The following is an 18,987-nucleotide window of genomic DNA, read 5'->3' on the forward strand; positions in this document are numbered from 1 at the left end:
TCCCGATGAAGGGTCTCGACCTGAAACATCGACTGTTTGTTTCCCTCCAAAGATGCTGCCTGACCTGCTGAGTTCCTCCAGCATTTTGTGTGTGTTGCAGTATTTTACTTCTGGAAAGTGTTCCTTGAATTTTCATCATTACCTTACAGCATAGAGTGCAGAAACAGGCCTTTCAGCCCATCTATGCTGATGACATTAATCTATGCCTTGGCTAATCAAAATACTTCTTAAAATGCTGTGAGAGTATTTGTCACCACTGGCCGCTCAGGCAGTGTGTTCCAGATTCCAAACCTCCTCTGGGTGAGAACATTTTCCCTCAGATCCTCCCTAAACCCCTACTCTAAACCATTTCTCTTATGGGGAAAAGTTTCAAGTATTGTAACGTAGGATATTGGTGCAGAGCAAGTTCCCACCAGCAGAAAGATGACGATGACCAGATTGTGTGTTAATTTAATTTTATGTTAACTTATATTTGTTTTGGCTAATTTTCATGTCATTTCTACCTGGTGTATGTGTGCCTATTGACAACAATAAACTTGCACTGATACTGAGTGAGGCACACTGTAAATACTGGCCACTGAACTGAGGAGATCTCTCCCACTCTTTGAGTCACATTATGGTTTACTTCGCACCTGTCTGAGAGCCAGGCAGGGCCTCGGATTGACATCTTTCCTCGAACGTGGCATCTCTGACAGTGGAGCAGTCCTCTGCAGGTAGACGGGCACAGTAGTAGGCAAGCACGGCAGTGTAGCGGTTAGCGTAACGCTTTACAGCACCAGTGACCCAGGTTCAATTCCGGCCACTGTTTGTAAGGAGTTTGTACGTTCTCCCCGTGTCTGTGTGGGTTTCTTCCGGGTGCTCCGGTTTCCTCCCATATTCCAAAGATGTACGGGTTAGGAAGTTGTGGACATGCTATATTGGCGCCGGAAGTGTGGCGACACTTGCAGGCTGCCCCCAGAGCACTACGCAAAAAGATGCATTTCACTGTGTGTTTTGATGTACATGTGACTAATAAAGAAATCTTATCTAATCTAATCTGGTGTCATAGGGCTGTACAGCACAGAAACAGGCCCTTCGGCCCACTGCGTCTGTGCCGACCATCGTGCCTAACTATACTCATTCCACCTGCCTGCATTACTTCCACATCCCTCTCTGCCCTGCTCGTTCAGGTACCTGTCCAGATGTCTCTCAACTGTTGTTCCTGTTCCTGCCTCCACCATCTCCTCTGGCAGCTCATTGCAGACACCACCTACTCTGTGTATGAAACATTTATCCCTCAGATCTCCTTTAAACCTTCTCCTTCTCAACTTAATCCTATGCCCTCTAGTTTTAGACACCCCTACCATGGGAAACAGACATTGTATATCTATACCTCTCATAATTTTACCTACCTCTTATCATGTCACCCCTCGGCCCCCTTCGCTCCAGGGATAACAGACCCAACCTATCCAGTCTCTCCTGATAACTCAAGCCCTCCAGTCCCGGTAATATCCCTGTGGGTCTTTTCTGGACCCTCTAGCTTAGCCTTCGGTGGTTAAGCCTCTGCAGTGTTACTTAAGCCCACAGCATTCTGACTCAGAGATAAGAGGCTCCCCACTGACCACAGCTTACATTAATGTGCAGTTTTAAGTGGGAAAGGATGTGTTTACATGAGGTGGTTGTACCGTTTGTGTATCGGGAGTGTCCTGGCCCCACTGGAATTATTACTCACAGTTCTGGTGACTTAATCAAGGAAAGCAAGTCCCAGGGTGGACAGAAGGTGATCAGACAGTTGATAGGGACTGAAGAAGGGGAATAGGGAAAGAAAATTGCAAAACGTAGTACCAGAAATCCAGTACCAAAAGTCATCACTGTATTAGGAACGAGCGATGTGCAGAAGGAATGCAATTCCATCAAAACCTGCGGAAGAAAATCAGGAGATACCAGACTCGTTGACTCTAGGCCAAACTTTGCTGTATTTATGGTAGAGGAAGAGGACAGCATCCTGATCATTCTGAGGAAACCAAAACTGAACCTTGGACAAGGAATCACCAAATTTAACAGAAGATGGCGATGAAGAAGGTCGTGCCAGTGTAGAACAACAAAGCCCAGGACCAGGTGGCTTCCACCCTAGGCTTTCAGAACAAGAAGGTGGGAACTCTGCAATAAACATCCATCTTCTCCATTTGAGAACTGCTCCTTCAGAAATGGGAAACACATCGGATGGCTACCAGTAATCTGAAAAGAAAATATTTGCAGGTCTCTGAGAGTGGGATCAGTTGGCTTAGTATCTTGTGCTGGGAAATCTATCAGGATCACATTAAGGATAGAACGTGTGAACCATGGACTTGTCTTCGATTGTGTCTTTGTTTTGTTTTGCACTGAGGTCTTGCTTTTGCACAGTCTTTTTGTTTCACTGTGTGGTATAATTCATGTATAATTTATATTCTGTGTGTTGCCTGTGTTGCTGCTGCAAGCAAGTTTTTCATTGTACCTGTACCTCACCGTACTTGTGCACATCACAATAAACTTGACTTGAACACCTTAAGTTTGCAGTGGATCAAAGAGTGCCAGTGTAGGTCAGGCCTGACCAATTTGTTTGCATTTGTTGAAGATGTGTCTGAAGTAGTGGGCAAGGGAGTGCTTATCGATGTTATTTATTACCGTACCTTAAATGAAACTGCTAGCTTCCTTGAAGTTTGTGGAGTTGAAGCAAGCTGTTAATTGGCTAAGTTTCAAGACAGTGGGGATAATGGCTTGGTCCTCAACTGGCTGGATGTGACAAGGATGTGTTGGGACCAAAATTATCCAGCATACTCATGTGATTAAAAAAACTGGGATAGAAAGCCATGCAAGAACGATGAAAAGACCATCATCGTTGTAAGCGGTGTGGAGGGAAGTTTTAAATTACAAAGTGTTTTAAGTGTCTATTGGAAAACCTTTGCCGAACAACAGTCCTCAGTCCGGAGTGATCCTGAGCATCCTGATGCATCTCCCTTTAATGCTCAGTCCCAATCCACTGAAGCTGCTTGACTGGCCGAGTTCTTCCTGCACTTTTTACTTTATTTAAGTATCTATTGCTTGGTTAAAAATAGATGGACTGAATGGACAGGGTGAGGCTGCAGTGGAGATTTACCAGGATGCTGCCTGGATTGGAGAGCATGTCTTATGAGGATAGGTTGAGTGAGCTAGGGCTTTTCTCTTTGGAGAGGAGGAGGAGGAGGATGAGAGGGGACTTGATAGAGGTGTACAAGATGATAAGAGGCATAGATCGAGTGGACAGTCAGAGACTTTTTTCCAGGGTGAAAATAGCTAACACAAGGGGGCATAATTTTAAGGTAATTGGAGGAAGGTATAGGGTGGATGTCAGGGGTAAGTTTTTTTTACACAGAGGGTGGTGGGTGCGTGGAACGCACTGCCGGCAGAGGTTGTGGGGGCAGATACATTAGGGATATTTAAGAGACTCTTAGATAGACACATGAATGATAGAGAAATGGGGGGCTATGTGGGAGGGAAGGGTTAGATAGATCTTAGAGCAGGATAAAATGTTGGGCCTGTACTGTGCTGTAATGTTCTATGTTCTATGACAAGGCTGTGGCAAATGGATTGGACAAATTTGGAACTCTTCCCCAAAGGGCAATTTACGCTAGGCCAATTGTTCACTTGAAGTCCAAGGTTGATAAAGGTTTGCTCATCAAATGTATGAAGGATTGCAGGGAAAAGCCAGACTCAGCATGATCTCATTGAAAGGCAGAACAGAATTTAGATGCCAAATTGCCTCTTGTTCTTCTGATTCCATGTTCCTGAAATGGTCTGCACTTAAATTCAGTTAATCCTTATTCACATTGAATTAATTTTATTGAAATTTACAAATACTTATCAACAAATTCTTACTGAGGATTACTGGCTAAAAAAAAAGAACATCTTAACAAAAAGCCTTTTACTATATCACAGGTACACTGGCCAGATAAGCAATCGTAGCCCATTCAATATAAAATGTTAATAAAAGTACTGAAAAAACACACTTTGCTCTTGGGAGGCACTAATGAAAAAGCCCTGTTGTGCAAAGCTTCAGGACTTTACTGAAATTATAACTCAAAAACTCAAAATTCCCATTGATCAAAAGAAGTTAGATAAGAATACATTGCCTGCACAAAGGCACCAAACTTTCCCTACAATTCCAACACATTACATTGGATATTAAAAAACAAAAGTTAAAATACATTGAAATGCAATGAGGAACTATTAGACCTGAGAGTTTCCATGGTTATAGAATAAAAGGTAATGTACAGTGCACACCTTGGTTCTCCTAGAGGAGTGTCAACTAACTGTGACTTCCTGAAGGTTTGCAATGGGGTGCAGTAGTGAGTAAACAAAATCCAGTCCCTATCGCTGCTCACAATCACTCGATCCTATGTAAATGCAAAGGCATCTTACAATGTCAGTTAATTCATCCATATAATTTGTCCGGAGCCCAATCCTCAAGTACAACCATGCAGGGCACCCATCCTTAATTTGGATGCAGTCTGGTTTTCTAGAAATTTAAATCAGAGGAGGAGGCCATTCGTATCTCATGACCTTACTGGGGGAAGCAAGCTATCTGGAAGAAATAAATGGAACTTTGGTAGAACTCAGTGGGTCACGTAGCATCTGTGGAGGCAGAGGGTGCAAAATTGCCCTTCCTTCTCTGTCCTGATGCAGGGTCTTGACCCGAAACATCAACTAACACCTTTTCCATCCACAGATGCTGCCTGACCCACTGAGTTCTTCCAGTGCTCTGTTTGTCTTTCCAAATTTCAGCATTTTTTGTCTTCAAGCTAATTCCACTTACTAGCTCTTGATACAAGGCATGGTTTTATAATTTCACTGACCTGATCCCATTCCAGTTCCAATCCCAGCCCTGATTCCACAAAAGCTTTGAGTCTTTTCTGATAATAGAGACGACATCTCCACCATCTGTGGTTGGAGATTAGTCCTGAGGCCCTCGACAGAAACCCAGGTGCTGGAATCTCCTGGGGCTCCCGTTCCTGAATTCGAGGTCAGGTGGCCGTTAATGGTCCTGATACCCTGCATATTGCTTGTGTTAAAATCGGGACTGAATGCAAGTGTGTGCTGAATGAGCTGATCGCAGAGTGTCAATGGTGGAAGGCTGAAGGAGTTGCTGAGGTGGTTCCTTGACAGCTAAGACCAAAGTTGCCACACAGCTGGATTACACCACAGAACAGTCATTGGTAATATCAATGTCTGCTCTCTTTGTCAGTTCATTATCAGGTGAGTGGGTCACCACACTGGGTAACCAAAGGCAACTGGTTACCTTAGATAGACACATGAATGATAGAGAAATGGAGGGCTATGTGGGAGAGAAGGGTTAGATAGATCTTAGAGCAGGATAAAATGTCGGCACAACATTATAGGCCGAAGGGCCTGTACTGTGCTGTAATGTTCTATGTTCTATGAATGAGAGTGGACATTTTTTGTAATGGGGATTGTAATACTGAACATGTTATACACTTAGTGCAATACACTGAGTTCTGCATTTTCTTTGTCCAACTTGGTTTTGCACTAACCCTGCACTAATTTTGTATCCTGTATATACTGTTTTTTGCAATATTTGTACTTGCGCAATCTTTCTATCTGCGTTTATTGTTTGTCCTCTGTTCTATGTACGTCCTCTGTTGTGAGAGTCTGGGGGAAACGACATTTCGTTCCTCCATGTGCTTTACAGCGTATGGGGGAATGACGATAAAGTATAACTTGAACTTATTCATTAAAATTAATATTATTCCCACTTCCCTCCTGAACTTGCATCTAGAAGATAAGGAATTAGAGCAGGAGGAGGCCATTCTGCCCCTCAAATCTGCTCTGTCATTCAGAAAAATCATGGCTGATCTTATAGAGTCGCAGAGTGATACAGCATGGAAACAGGCTCTTCGGCCCAACTCGTCCCTGCCCTTCTTGGCACCAGATCATTTGCTCAGGTTGCCGGACCATTGGGTCTACCATGGTGATGCAGCCAACCACAATGAATCAATTACTGTAATATTTCTGAAGTGAGACACTCCTTTCAGCCATGGTTAGACAGTGGCCTGGAACCCAGTGACCAACCCAAAGCGTATCGGTTGAGTTAATGAGATGCTGGACATTTTGCAGAGCAAGGACAGAAATGGATCAGGAATCAGGCAGAAGCATGGAGTTCGGATTCAGATCAGCTGTGATCTAATTGAATGACAGTCCATGCTTGAAATATGGTGAGCTCCTCCTCTTACTTTGTCTCAGTACATTTTTGTTGGGAGGTATATTCAGGGTGTTGGGGACCAAGGCAGAGGGTAGATAAGAGCTGGGATCAACAAGGAACTAATTGAATGTGTGGTAACCGGATCGGCAGGCTGAGTGACATTCCAACAGTGTATCTACTAATGATCCAGTTACATTTTATATTGGCTCCTTCACCAGAACCTCCCCCACCCCCCCCTTACATGCCTCTCCTGTCTCAATAACCCAAGCTCTCCCTGTCTGGGTCAGATCCATAAAGTTCGGCCAACATTTGGAACCTGGGACCCCAATCGTTCAGGAAATCGTAGTCCTGCTCGGAGTCGATCGAGGAGACATCGAGGGAGCTCAGCGATTCGGCGACTGAGTCGGCACCCTCATAGCCGTAGATGTGGAGGGTGTCGTAGGGCAGGCCATCCCTGTCACCATCTGCTTCATCCTTCTTCATCCTAACCACCGAGCCCATGTCGTCGCCGGGTTTCCTGACTTGGGCGTACACCGGGGCACAGTCGGTCACCTTCAACGGTTGCGCTCCCTTTGTCCGCAGAGAGTTCAACACGGTGATGTCGAAGCTGTTGGTGTCCATTTCTCCGCCCCCTTCTTCATCGTACTGCACCAGTTGTTCCCGGATCTCGCCCGGCGCCTTCACCAGGCCCCCAAAGGCACTCTTCTGCTGCATTCTCCAGCGGACAATCAGCACTGCCAGGGCTGGGATGAAAGGAAGATCACAAACTTTGGAAGGTGGAACCAGAGAGGCAAATGTACAACAACTCATATCGGAAAAACTGCCATTCAATGCTCCAAAACCTCTCGAGGTGGTTGACAGTCGAACAAATGATATTTTAGGACAGCTGACAAAAGGCTTTGTCAAGAGTAAGTTTAAAGGAGATTCTTGGAGGAGAAGATAGAGGAAGAAAGACCTAGGGAGGGAATTCCTGAACTCAGGGCCCAGACATCCATTGGTCATTGAGTCATAAAATGATGCAGCACGGAAACAGGCCCTTCGGCCCACTGAGTCTGTGCCGACCATCAATCAACTATTTTGAACTAATCTTACACCAATTCCATTTTATTCTCCCCACATTCCCATCAACCTCCTCTCCCCCCCACCCAAGTACTACCAATCAGCTACACACTGGATACAATTTACAGTGGCCAATTCACCTACCAACCCTATGTGTTTTTAAGATGTGGGAGGAAACCAGAGCACCCGGAGGAAACCCACATGGTCACTGGGAGAACGTGCAAACTCCACACAGACAGCACCAGAGATCAGGATCAAACCCAGGTCACTGTGAGGCACTGGCTGTACCAGCTGAACCTCTGCGCCACCTCTTGGTGGAGCAATTAATCTTGGAGACAACTGAGACACCTGAAGTGGAGTGCAGAGACCTTGAGGGAGTTAGTTTTGGAGGTAGGTAGATCTGAGCCCACGGCCAGGTCAGCCATGATCTTATTGAATGGCAGAGCAGGCTCAACGGGCCAGATGGCCTCCTCCTGCTCCTACTTTTTATGTTCTTATGAAACTATAGAGATGGAGATGCAGGAAGACCCTGAGGGGATTTGGATGAAGGGTGACAATTTTAGATTTGAGGATTGTCAGATCTGTAGCCAATGTGACTGTGAGCCTGCGGCAGGGTGAGTGCAGCTTGGCTGAGATGTGGGTAGTGGAATTGCTGTTGACCTTCATTTCATGGGGAATGGAAGGTGTGAGAGGGTGCTGGCAAGGAAAGCAGTGGAATAATTGAATACAGAGGTGAGGATTAATCTTAATGGAGCCACTTTAAAGGAGGTGAATTCTGGAATCTGTGTCATGGGGTCATAGTTCATAACGTCATAGATTCATAAAGGTGGTGACGGAACCAGGTGGCTTGATGGAGTTAGCAGCTTTACGGAAAGTTAGTGAACCAATGATCGCCAGCCTTTGGTGATCCAGTGGTAGCCAAAGAGACTGCAGATGTTGAGATCTGGAGCAAAAAAATGAGCTGCTGGAGGAACTCAGTGGGTCAGGCAGCATCTGACCCACTGAGACCCTTCATCTCCGAAATGCCGACAGTCCACTTCCCTTCACAGAGGCTGCCTGACCCACTGAGCTCCTCCAGCAGTTTGTTCATTTGCGGACACTAATTCAGTGATGTGAATTCAACCCCAAAACATCACAGGTGGGAAACTCAACTTCAGCTAATTAAACCGATTCTTGTGCTTATTTAGTATCAGTACACTGGTGACCAGGAGACCAACAGGCTAAAGGCCCTCCTGGTACACTAAAGGCCTATGTGGAAGGAAGTGTGCTGCCTTTTACTCTATTGGACCTATATGTGACCATACAGTCTCTGAATTGGTCCAAGATGCTCAGTTAGAGAGCATTGAGTGATGGGTATCAAATTCTAGCCTTGACCAAAGGCTGCAAATAAACAAGAACGTAAAAAATAGGAGCAGGGGAAGGACATTCAGCCTCTTTGTTGCCAGGACTGAGTTATAGGGAGAAGTTGGGCAGGCTAGGTTTTATTCATTAGATGGTAGGAGACTGAGGGGTGATCTTATAGAGGGGCATAGATAGGATGAATGCACACGGTCTTTTTCCCAGCGTAGAGGAATAAAAAACTAGAAGGCATAGGTTTAAGGTGAGAGGGGAATGATTTCAAAGGGACCTGAGGGGCTACTTCTTCACGCAGAGAGCAGTGCATTTCTGGAACGAGCTGCCAGAGGAAGTGGTACAATAACAGAATTTAAAAGACATTTGAACAGCATAGGATATGGGCCAAACATGGGCAAATGGGCCTAGCTTAGATGGGCATCTTGATCGGCATGGACGAGTTGGGCCGAAGGGCCTGCTTCTGTGCTGTATGACTCCATGACCCTTGGGCCTACTCTGCCAATCAATGAGGTGACGGCCGATCTCACAGCTCAGTTCCATTTCTTGCCTTATCTCTTGACGTCAGTTATAAATGAAATCATTGACGAAGCCTCCACAGACCTCTTGGGTACAGAATCCCAAAGATGCACCACGGTCTGTGTGAAGAAATATCCCCTCACCTCACTCCATTTACTTTAAGCCTGTGGGCAGTGACTCGAGATTCTCTGGTATTGACTGAAAGTGACAGGGCCATTTGTGAGTTGTAGAGAAGGCTGATGGAATTCTTGCAAAAGTGAAGGAACTTACAATAAACTTCTACCAAATTATAAATTATTTATACATTTTAAATATTTTATAAATGTAGTATAAATAATTTATATCTATTTAGGTCACAGCTGGAGGACTGCATCCAATTTTGTCAAGACATTGGAAATAGTAGAGTGTTCTATTAAAATATTGGCAAGGTTGAGGGGTTTCAGTTGAGTGGAGAGGCTGGAACTGAGCTCGATTGAGCAGTGAAGGTTATGGGGAGATTTAACACTGGTGTTCACAATTAACTGGGGGTCCATCGGAGAATGTAGGCAGAAGTTGTTTCTACTCTCAAGAGAGTCAGTGACATCAGGACAAGTTTAAAAATAGTTGCCAAAAGGAATGTGTGGAGAGGAAGAGAAACCTTTCTCAAGAACTCTCTCTGTAAGGTAGAGGAGAAATCTTGGTCTGTTCGTAACACCTATGGTCTGCCATCACATTGAAAATTACAATTAGTATTTTTATCATCTTAAACTATGTAAACTGAGCACTTGGGTTCATATCCAGAGGGGTAGAACTGAAAAGAGGATATGGCTTTAAGGTAATGGGTGGGAAATTCAAGGGAGATGTCAGGGGGAGGTTTTTCACCCAGAGAGTGGTTGGGGCGTGGAGTGCGCTGCCTGGGGTGGTGGTGGAGGCAGGTACATTGGTCAAATTCAAGAGATTGTTAGATAAGCATATGGAGGAATTTAAGTTAGAGGGATATGTGGGAGGAAGGGGTTAGATAGTCTTAGGTGTGGTTTGAAGGTCGGCACAACATGGTGGGCCGAAGGGCCTGTACTGTGCTGTATTTTTCTATGGTTTCTATGGAGATAAGTTCTATCAAAACTGTTTGGAATTCCTTGGTTAGACCTGCTTGGAGTTCCGTGAACAGTTATAAGATTTAAAGTCTGTATCTGTGAACAGGGTGTTGCAGTGGTTACAGCCCACAGCCCCAGTGACCTGAGTTTGATCCTGACCTCAGTCACTGTCAGTGTGGAATTGAGTTTTCTCCGGGTGCTCTGGTTTCCTACCCCATTCCCAACGACGGTACTGGTTGGTTAATTGGCTGCTGTAAATTAACCCACAGTGTAATTATTGTCACATGTACTGAGGTACAGTCAAAAACTTTGCTTTGCATGCCATCCATACAGGTCATTTCATCACATCAATTCATTGAGGTAGTACAAGGGAAAACAATAACAGAATGCAGAATAAAGTGTTACAGTTACAGAGAAAGTGCAGTGCAGGCAGACAATAAGGTGCAAGGTCATAACACTGTAGATTATGAGGTCAAGAGTCCATCTTATTGTACTAGGAGACCATTCAATAGTCTTGTAACAGCGGGATAGAAGCTGTCCTTGAGCCTGGTGGTATGTGCGTTCAGGCTTTTGTCTCTTCTGCCTGATGGGAGGGGGGGGAGAAGAGAGAATGTCCAGGGTGGGTGGGGTCTTTGATAATGTCAGCAAGAAGTGTAGACAGAGTCCATGGAGGGGAGGCTGGTTTCTGTGATGTGATGAGCTGTGCCCACAACTCTCTGCAGTTTCTTAGGAGTATGGATAAGTGGCAAAACAATCAAAGGGGAGTTGATGGGGCATGTGAGAGGGAGAATGAGTAGCAGGGATACAGGAAAATAGCGAGGGAGGGGATTGCACAATGGGAGCTGGCAAAGTCTTGATAGGATAAATGACCTCCTGCGTTGTAGAAAGTAATTAAAATGCAAAGGTGAGTTACACGAATGTAGGGGTTTAATTACCAGTAAAGGATGAACTGACTGGAATTCTTTATCTGAGCAGTGACCTGTTAGAGGTCTTTAAAGTTATCAAGGAGCTCAATAGATGAAGAGAAGCTTATTCCATTTGTAGTCGGGTTGGGGGTAAAGCAGGAGGAGACTAATATTGAAGGCTGTCAATACAAGATAGTCACTAGTAAATCCAGTGGGGAATTCGGGAGAAACTCCAATCACCAGGGAGCAGGGAAAATGTGGTGCTTTGTCCCACAGGGAAGGGTTGTGGTCAATGGCCCAGGATAGTTTTTAGGGGAGCAATAAACGATCTGCTGGAGAAACTCAGCAGGTTGAGCAGAATCTGTGAGCGGAAAGGAATTGTCGACGTTTCGGGTCAAAACCCTGCTCCAGGTTCCAGCATCTGCAGTCTCTCGTGTCTCCATGAGTTGAAGGAGAAGTTGGATAAACACATGAGAGGGATAAGACTAGTGTGGTTTGTTGACGGAGTGTTGTAAAGTGGTTTGGGGTTTCCTTGAGATTTTAAGAGGCATTTGAGAAATGAAAGTTCTATCCTAAACAAGTGCTGTTACCCTTCCCAAATACTCACACCATCCTGAGGCCATAGATCATGTAAACAGGCCCTTCAGTTCACTAACCATCAAGCACCCAGGTGTGATGTGACTTGTGCTGTCACCAATTCCAGCAGAAGATGAGTAACGGGTGAAAGTTAGGGAAAGGTTGGAGAGATTCACCATGAAAACACAAAGAGGGTTTACTGCTTGAGATGACTCACCTATAGTAACAATGATGCAGAGAATGATTATCAGCAGGATCGTGACGGTAACTCCTGAGCTGAGTGGAGCAATGTGCCTGCAGTTAATCGGGTCCCTGTCTCGGTTGCAGGAACAGACATTTATTTCCAGGGTATTGTTGCTGCTCAAGCGAGGTGTTCCATTGTCGGAAATGATGATGGGAACGGAGAACTTGCTGACTTCATTTTGGTTGAAGCCTGCCTGGTTCACAGTGATATTGGCAGTGTTATCTGGAGAGCAACAGAGAGATAGGAGAAAATAATTCATGTAAGGAAGAATGTAGGTCCTACCCTGTTACAAGTTCTGGCTTTCTCAGGCAGGGTGTGGTGTAGGAATTGGTAATTGGTTTATTATTGTCACATAGAACATAGAACAGTACAGCACAGGACAGGCCATTTAGTCCACAACGTCTGTGCTGATCATGAAACCAAATTAAATCAATCCCAGAGAAACAAAGGACTGCAGATACTGGAATCCAGATGAAAAACACGATGATGCTGGAGGGACTCAGCAGGCCAGGCAGCATCCGTGGAGAAAAACAGGCTGTCAACGTTTTGGGTCAGGACCCTTCTTCAGGACTCATAGCCTTGAGTCCTGAAGAAGGGTCCTGACCTGAAACGTTGACTACCTGCTTTTCTCCACGGATGCTGGCTTGCCTGCTGAGTTCCTCCAGCATGATCATGTTAAACTAATCCCATCTACCTGTACATGGTCCGTATCCCTCTATTCCCTGCCTGTTCACGTGTCTGTCTAATTGCCTCTTAAACGTTGCTGTTGAATCTGCTTCCACCACCTCCCCTGGCAGCGTGTTCCAGGCACCTCTGTGTAAAAAATCTTGCCTCGTAAATCTCCTTTAAACATTCCCCCTCCCATCTTAAAGCTATGCCCTCTAGTGTTTGACATTTCCACCCTGGGAAAAAGACTCTATCTACCCTGTCTATGCCTCTCATAATTTTATTTACTTCTATCAGGTCTCCTCTCAGCCTCTGACACTGTAGGGAAAACAACCCAATCTCTCCTTTTAGCTGATACTCTCCAATCCAGGCAGCATCCTGGTGAACCTCCTCTGTACCCTCTCCAAAGCCTCCACATCCTCCCTGTAATGGGGTGACCAGAACTGCACCCAATATTCCAAGTCTGGCCTAACCTAAGTTTTATACAGCAGCAACATGACTTCCCGACTTTTATACTCAATGCCCTGACTGATGAAGGCAAGTGTGCTGTACGCCGCCTTTACTACCCTACTGGGATGCGATCAGAGCAGGGATAAACCAGGGACAAACCAGGGACAGTGACTGTAGCAGAAGTGGGTCAGGAACTGTGAGTGGAGAGGGGATGAGTTGGGGACTGTGATTGGAGCAGAGGTGGGTCAGGGACTGTGATTGGAGAGGGATGAGCTTGGGGACTGTGATTGGAGATGGCATGAATCAGAGACTGTGATTGGAAGGGGGGACGAACCAATGGATGGTCCACATTTTTTCTTGAAATAAAACTCATTTGGAAGAATGACAGCTTCATTAATATAAAGACGTTCCAGCAATGCCCCTTTAATTATGCAGATGAAGAAGTTTAATCTGATCTTTCTTGCTACTAATCTGTGATGTTTACTCATCTGGTCTCACCCTATCAGAGATACTCCTTTGTTTGCATCCCTCCTCCAACCTCTCCGCTTCTGAAATCCAACATTTTCTCTCTTTCCCAGTTCTGATGAAGGGCCAGGACTTGAAATGTTAACTGTTTCTCCCTCTGTAGCTGCAGCCTGACCTGCTGAGTGTTTCCAGCATTTTCTGCTATAATTTTAATCCAACACAGACTGAGATAACACAGTGGATTCTAATTTACACTACAGTTATATAGGACAATTATATTTCCATAGTTTGATCTCAGCAATCTACTCACCACCATTGTTCTTCACAGAGAAGTTGCTGACCTTCAGTGGAATACTGAAGAAGAATTTAACATCTGGTGGTGTTTCATCCATGTCAACAGCAGAAATAACTTGGATTACCTGAAAATCAAATTGCAGTGTTAAATCCAGTGAGGTGTGCGATGTTTTAATATCATACACATAGCTTTAATCAGTGACTTGTGGTGGACTGTTATATAATGTACAAGGAGTACTTTAGGCAGGAACATTCCATGTGTGATTACATAACACACCGAGGTGTGATTCCCAGTAACATAAAGTGTGCAATTCCATAAAATATGCACAATTGTTACACCTACTGACAAATGTTGTGTAATTACATAATTTACACAGAAGTATTATAAACACATAAGAAATGGAACCAGGAGTTGGAAATTCAGTCTTTGGAATTCTTAACCCAAGAGAGCTCAGTCTCTGAGTATATTCAAGAGAGCAATGAATAGATTTTTGGATATTACGGGAATTGGGATGTGGGGTTTGTGCAGGAAAGTGGTGCTGAGGTAGAATATCAGACACAATCTCATAGAGTCGCAGAGTTGCTACAAGAGGCTTCAATTTCTGAAGTTTCCATGGCAAAGACACAGAGATGCAGAAAAAGATGGAAACAGCAAGACAGTTATAGTAAAACTTTGACCATCCACTATCCAAATGGTTCGGTGTCTGGTTCAATGGGTTCCAGTTCCTGTGCTCCCTCTAATACACCAGGGCCCCATTTCCTGCTCTCCCTTTAAATGCACTCAGGCCTGTTTCTCACACTTCCTTTATATTCCTTGGAGCCCTATTTCCTGTGCTCACAGGGGCCTCTTTACATGGGTCTGTTTAAACTCACTGAGGCCCTGTTTCCTACACTCCCTTGAAACTTACCTGGTTCACCGGAAAATGTATTATTCTACTGTACTGTATTATCTTGAAAACAAGCAAATTAAAATAATGTTGGATTGTTAATTGGCGTAACATCCAATAATCTGGAAAACCTGTCAGTCTACCACAAAGCATGCTGGATTATCGGAGTTTTACTGTGAACAGAGTGAAACAGAGATGGGTTAAAATCGAGCGCAGGGGAGGAGAGAGGGGGACCCTATCTGAAAGAGACAGGGAGCGGCAGGTGGGGAAGGGAGAGAGAGAAAGAGAGAGAATATAAGGTGGAAAGGACAATGACTGATTGTAGATCTCGCATTGCCCATTAGAACTGGACAAAATCCACTTACTGTTCCAACTGGATCGTCCTCACACACATGGGGATAATAGCTGTCTGCAAGTGTTGGAGCATTGTCATTTTGGTCCAGGACTTTTATTGCTATCGGTGCGTAGGATATGGAATCTGTAAAACAAACAGTGGAAAATGTACTTAAAAAAAACCTGGGGACCTGAACTACGAACAGGTGTATGGAAATGGCTCTATCTGGAACTACCTATTGCTACTCTTAATGCATGTGTGTTCTGCTCTTGTGGATTAAAGAAGGTGACTCGTCAGAGGTTAGGTGTGTTCCAGGATTACTGGTTCCAGGGATAACTTCAGGTCACCTCAAGGTGTGTGTACTCATCAGCAAACCCAGCTCCTGGCCCCAACTACCTGAACGATCTCAGGGTTAGATGAAGACCCCAGCTCAGGGACAACACAGTGCAGAGCTCCAGCCACATTTGGCCGGTTCTATCAATAATGTATGGCAGTGTCATGTTTCTGTTGCTGGGCTAAGCATCCAGAGGTCTTAAGTGGAGCCATGAGTTCAAATCCCACCGCAGACCCTGCAGAATTTGAATGAATTCAATAAATCAATAATCCTGTTGGTGCTGGGACCTTTGTTGTTTGTTATTTATATAAACAATTTGGATAAGAATGTAATGTAAAAGGCATGGTTGGTAAGTTTGTGGATGAAACTAAAATAGGTGCTATTGTAGACAGTGAAGAAAGGTATCAAAGACTAGATCAGCTGGGTCAGTGGGCTGAGGATTGACAAGTGGGATTCAATCCAGAAAAGGGCCGGCTATTGCATTTTGGGAAGTCAAACCAGGGTAGGACTTATACAATGAATGGTAGTGCCCTGGGGAGCGTTGTAGAACAGAGGGACGTAGGAGTACAGGTGCATAGTTTGCTGAAAGTGGGTAGGCAGGGTGGTGAAGAAGGCATTTGGCACATTGGCCTTCATCATTCAGGGCACTGAGTACAGGAGTTGGGACGTTAGGCTGCAGTTGTACAAGACATTGGTGAGGCCACACTTGGAGTACGGTGTACAGTTTTGGTCACCGTTATAGGAAAGATGCCATTAAGCTGGAAAAAGTACAAAGAAGATTGACGAGGATGCCGCCAGGACTTGAGGGCCTGAGTTATAGGGAGAGGTTGGGCAGGCCAGGATTTTACTCCTTGGAGCTCAAGAAACCTTATGGGGCATAGATAGGGTGAATGCACACAGTATTTTTCCCCAGGATAAGAGAACCAAAAACTAGAGGGCAGAGGTTTAAGGTGAGGGGGGAAAGATTTAAAAGGGACCTGAGGGGCGGCATCTTCACACAGAGGGTGGTGGGTATGTTGTACAAGCTGCCAGAGGAAGTAGATGAGGGAGGTACACTAACATTTAAAAGGCACTTGGACAGGTACATGGATAGAAAAGGTTTAGAGGGCTATGGGCCAAATGAGACTAGCTTAGATGGGTACCTTGGACGGCACAGATGAGTCGGGTTGAAGGACCTGTTTCCGTGCTGTATGACTCTATAACTCTAAATCTCCAGATTCTTATTAAAACCCTAAGGTCTGTCAGGGAAGGAGATCTGCTCTCTTTGCACAGTCTGACCTAACTGTGACTCCAGACCCCACAGAAGTGTGGTTAACCCTGAAATGGCCAAACTAACCCTGCAGGTGTGGCTGCCTGTTGATAGCCTCATGCTGTGAATGAATAAATGAAAGTAACCACCTTCACTCTGAAACTGGGCACATCAGAGAAACATTAGATAATGCCATTCTGGTCAGCATGGAAACGATGGACTGAGTGGCCTGTTTCTGAGATGTAGAGCTCTGTGACTCTCTAGTGTCTGGTCAGCAGAGGATAGGAACAGTTTGGAGTGTAGGTGACACCAGCACGGAGGAGGCCTTGAGATATTTATTTATTTAGATATTTCTTTATTAGTCACATGTACATCGAAACACACAGCGAAATGCATCTTTTTGCATTACTGAGAATGTGCTGGGGACAGCCCGCAATTGTCACCATGCTTCCAGCACCAACATAGCGTGCCCACAACTTCCTAACCTGTATTTCTTTGGAATGTGGGAGGAAACCGGAGCACCCCGAGGAAACCCACGCAGACACGGGGAGAACGTACAATCTCCTTTCAGCCAGCAGCCGGAATTGAACCCAGGTCATTGGCGCTGTAATACTATTACACTAACCAACCACTTACTGCTGTTGCCAACTTCATTGGCAGCTACCGTGATGTTGTGCCAAGCAAATGCTTCTCGATCCAGTGGCTCCCTGGTGTAAATCATCCCATTATCCTCTATTCTGAATAAGTCCAACCCATCCTGTAATGAATACCTGGGAACAAATAGCACTCATTAACACAGCCTGTGTGAGAATATAAAATTCTTGAATAAGCAATATTTGAACAGTTTTAAATTATACATTAGACAGGCAATAATGTAAAGAACCAAGGTCACAAGATGGAATCTGATTGATTTTGGATTTATATATAGAATAATAGGTACCTGGGTGCAAACCAACCGGCACAACCCTAATCATTGCAGTTTAGCAACACCATGACCACTTTGGTCACTTTGCACTAAAACGGACTTTGTTTTTTGTTTTGTTCTAAGTGTGTTCTTTCTTGTAAAATTTGTGTTTAATTTGTATTTTTCTTGTGAATACTGCTTATCTGATGCTGTGTGCCTGTGATGCTGCTGCAAGTAAGTTTTTCATTGCACCTGTGCACACATGGACTTGTGCTGATGACAATAAACGACTTTGACTTTTTTTTTGACTTTGAGTTACAGTCTGGGATCTAATTGAGAGGTCCTGGGGATTATATATGGAATAGCAGATCTCTGGGAGGGACTGATATTCCTGGATCTAATTGAGGGGTTCTGAGGTTTATATAAAGAATAACAAATTCTTGGGGAGTGAGTTAGAGACCAGAATCTAATTGATGGATTTTGGAATTTATATATAGAACAACAGATCTCCAGGAGGGAGTTACAGACTGGGATCTAATCCAAGGTTTCTGGTGAATTAATATGTAGAATGTCAGAATCCATTTTGATGGCTGTTTGCAAAACCCGATATGCTTCCTGTGTGCATATAGAATTGAATATCCATTCTGTTGCAACGCAATGAAGCAATATCCTTCCCCTCGAGTGTAACGCACATTTCCAGGATCTAACTCTGAGTTTCATTGTTTTATTTTAAGGGTAAATTTCCCATGTTACTCCCAGTGCAGTCAACAGTGGCCATGGGTCAGAGGGTGAGGGGACAGGACTGTTCTCTCCATGTCCAACATGCTCATCTCTAACAGGTTATTGTGAAGCAAACCCACTTGGTTAAATTTTCCTGAACTATCAGAAAATGATGCAAACGCTCAGCATGTGTTTGTGGAGAGAGAAAGAGTCAATGACCTGGTTGGCGACCTTTCATTAGATGATACTTCCCTCCTGGTCTTCCCTCCCATTTCCCCTTTTACTGTCCATGCGTGAAAGGTCATCAACCTGAAATGAGAATCTCTGTGTGTGTGTGTGTGTGTGTGTGTGTGTGTGTGTGTGTGTGTGTGTGTGTGTGTGTGTCTCTCTCTCTGTCTCTCCCTCTCTGTCTGTCTCTCTCCACAGATGCTTTCTGATCTACAGAGTATCTCCAACATTTTCTGTTCAGCTATTTCAGATATTTTTTATTTGCTAATTTTTTGTCAGAAGCTGATGGTGAGCCATGTACAACACAATAACCTCCTAGGCCATTTCAGTCAACTCATGAGGTAGGTCCAGAGTCACTATTGACCAATAATAATAATCGCTACACTTCACAGCACCTGCAGTACTTTGCTTGCATCCCATGATTCACGTTCAGTGTGAATGCCCTCTTCTCGATGCTGCCGTCAGGCAGGAGGTACAGGAGCCTGAAGACCCCACACCTCAAGGTTCAACAACAGC

General features: G+C 44.6%; 1 protein-coding gene across 2 annotated transcripts in view; it reads right to left on the reverse strand.

Annotated features, from left to right (window-relative positions):
* Positions 1-3,824: 3,824 nt before the first annotated feature.
* Positions 3,825-18,987, reverse strand: part of LOC127577213 (cadherin-5-like) — a 51,100-nt gene continuing 35,937 nt past the window's right edge. For both annotated transcript variants that reach the window (XM_052028201.1, XM_052028202.1), the window contains exons 8-12: positions 17,256-17,389; positions 15,068-15,180; positions 13,832-13,940; positions 11,914-12,162; positions 3,825-6,957 (exon numbers count right to left, since the gene is read on the reverse strand). In XM_052028201.1, coding sequence (XP_051884161.1) covers positions 6,470-6,957; positions 11,914-12,162; positions 13,832-13,940; positions 15,068-15,180; positions 17,256-17,389 — 1,093 coding nt within the window. In that variant the 3' untranslated portion in view covers positions 3,825-6,469. The remainder of the gene's footprint in view (positions 6,958-11,913; positions 12,163-13,831; positions 13,941-15,067; positions 15,181-17,255; positions 17,390-18,987) is intronic.

The sequence above is a fragment of the Pristis pectinata genome, chromosome 13, assembly GCF_009764475.1.
Source record: "Pristis pectinata isolate sPriPec2 chromosome 13, sPriPec2.1.pri, whole genome shotgun sequence".
Classification (NCBI taxonomy): Eukaryota; Metazoa; Chordata; class Chondrichthyes; order Rhinopristiformes; family Pristidae; genus Pristis; species Pristis pectinata.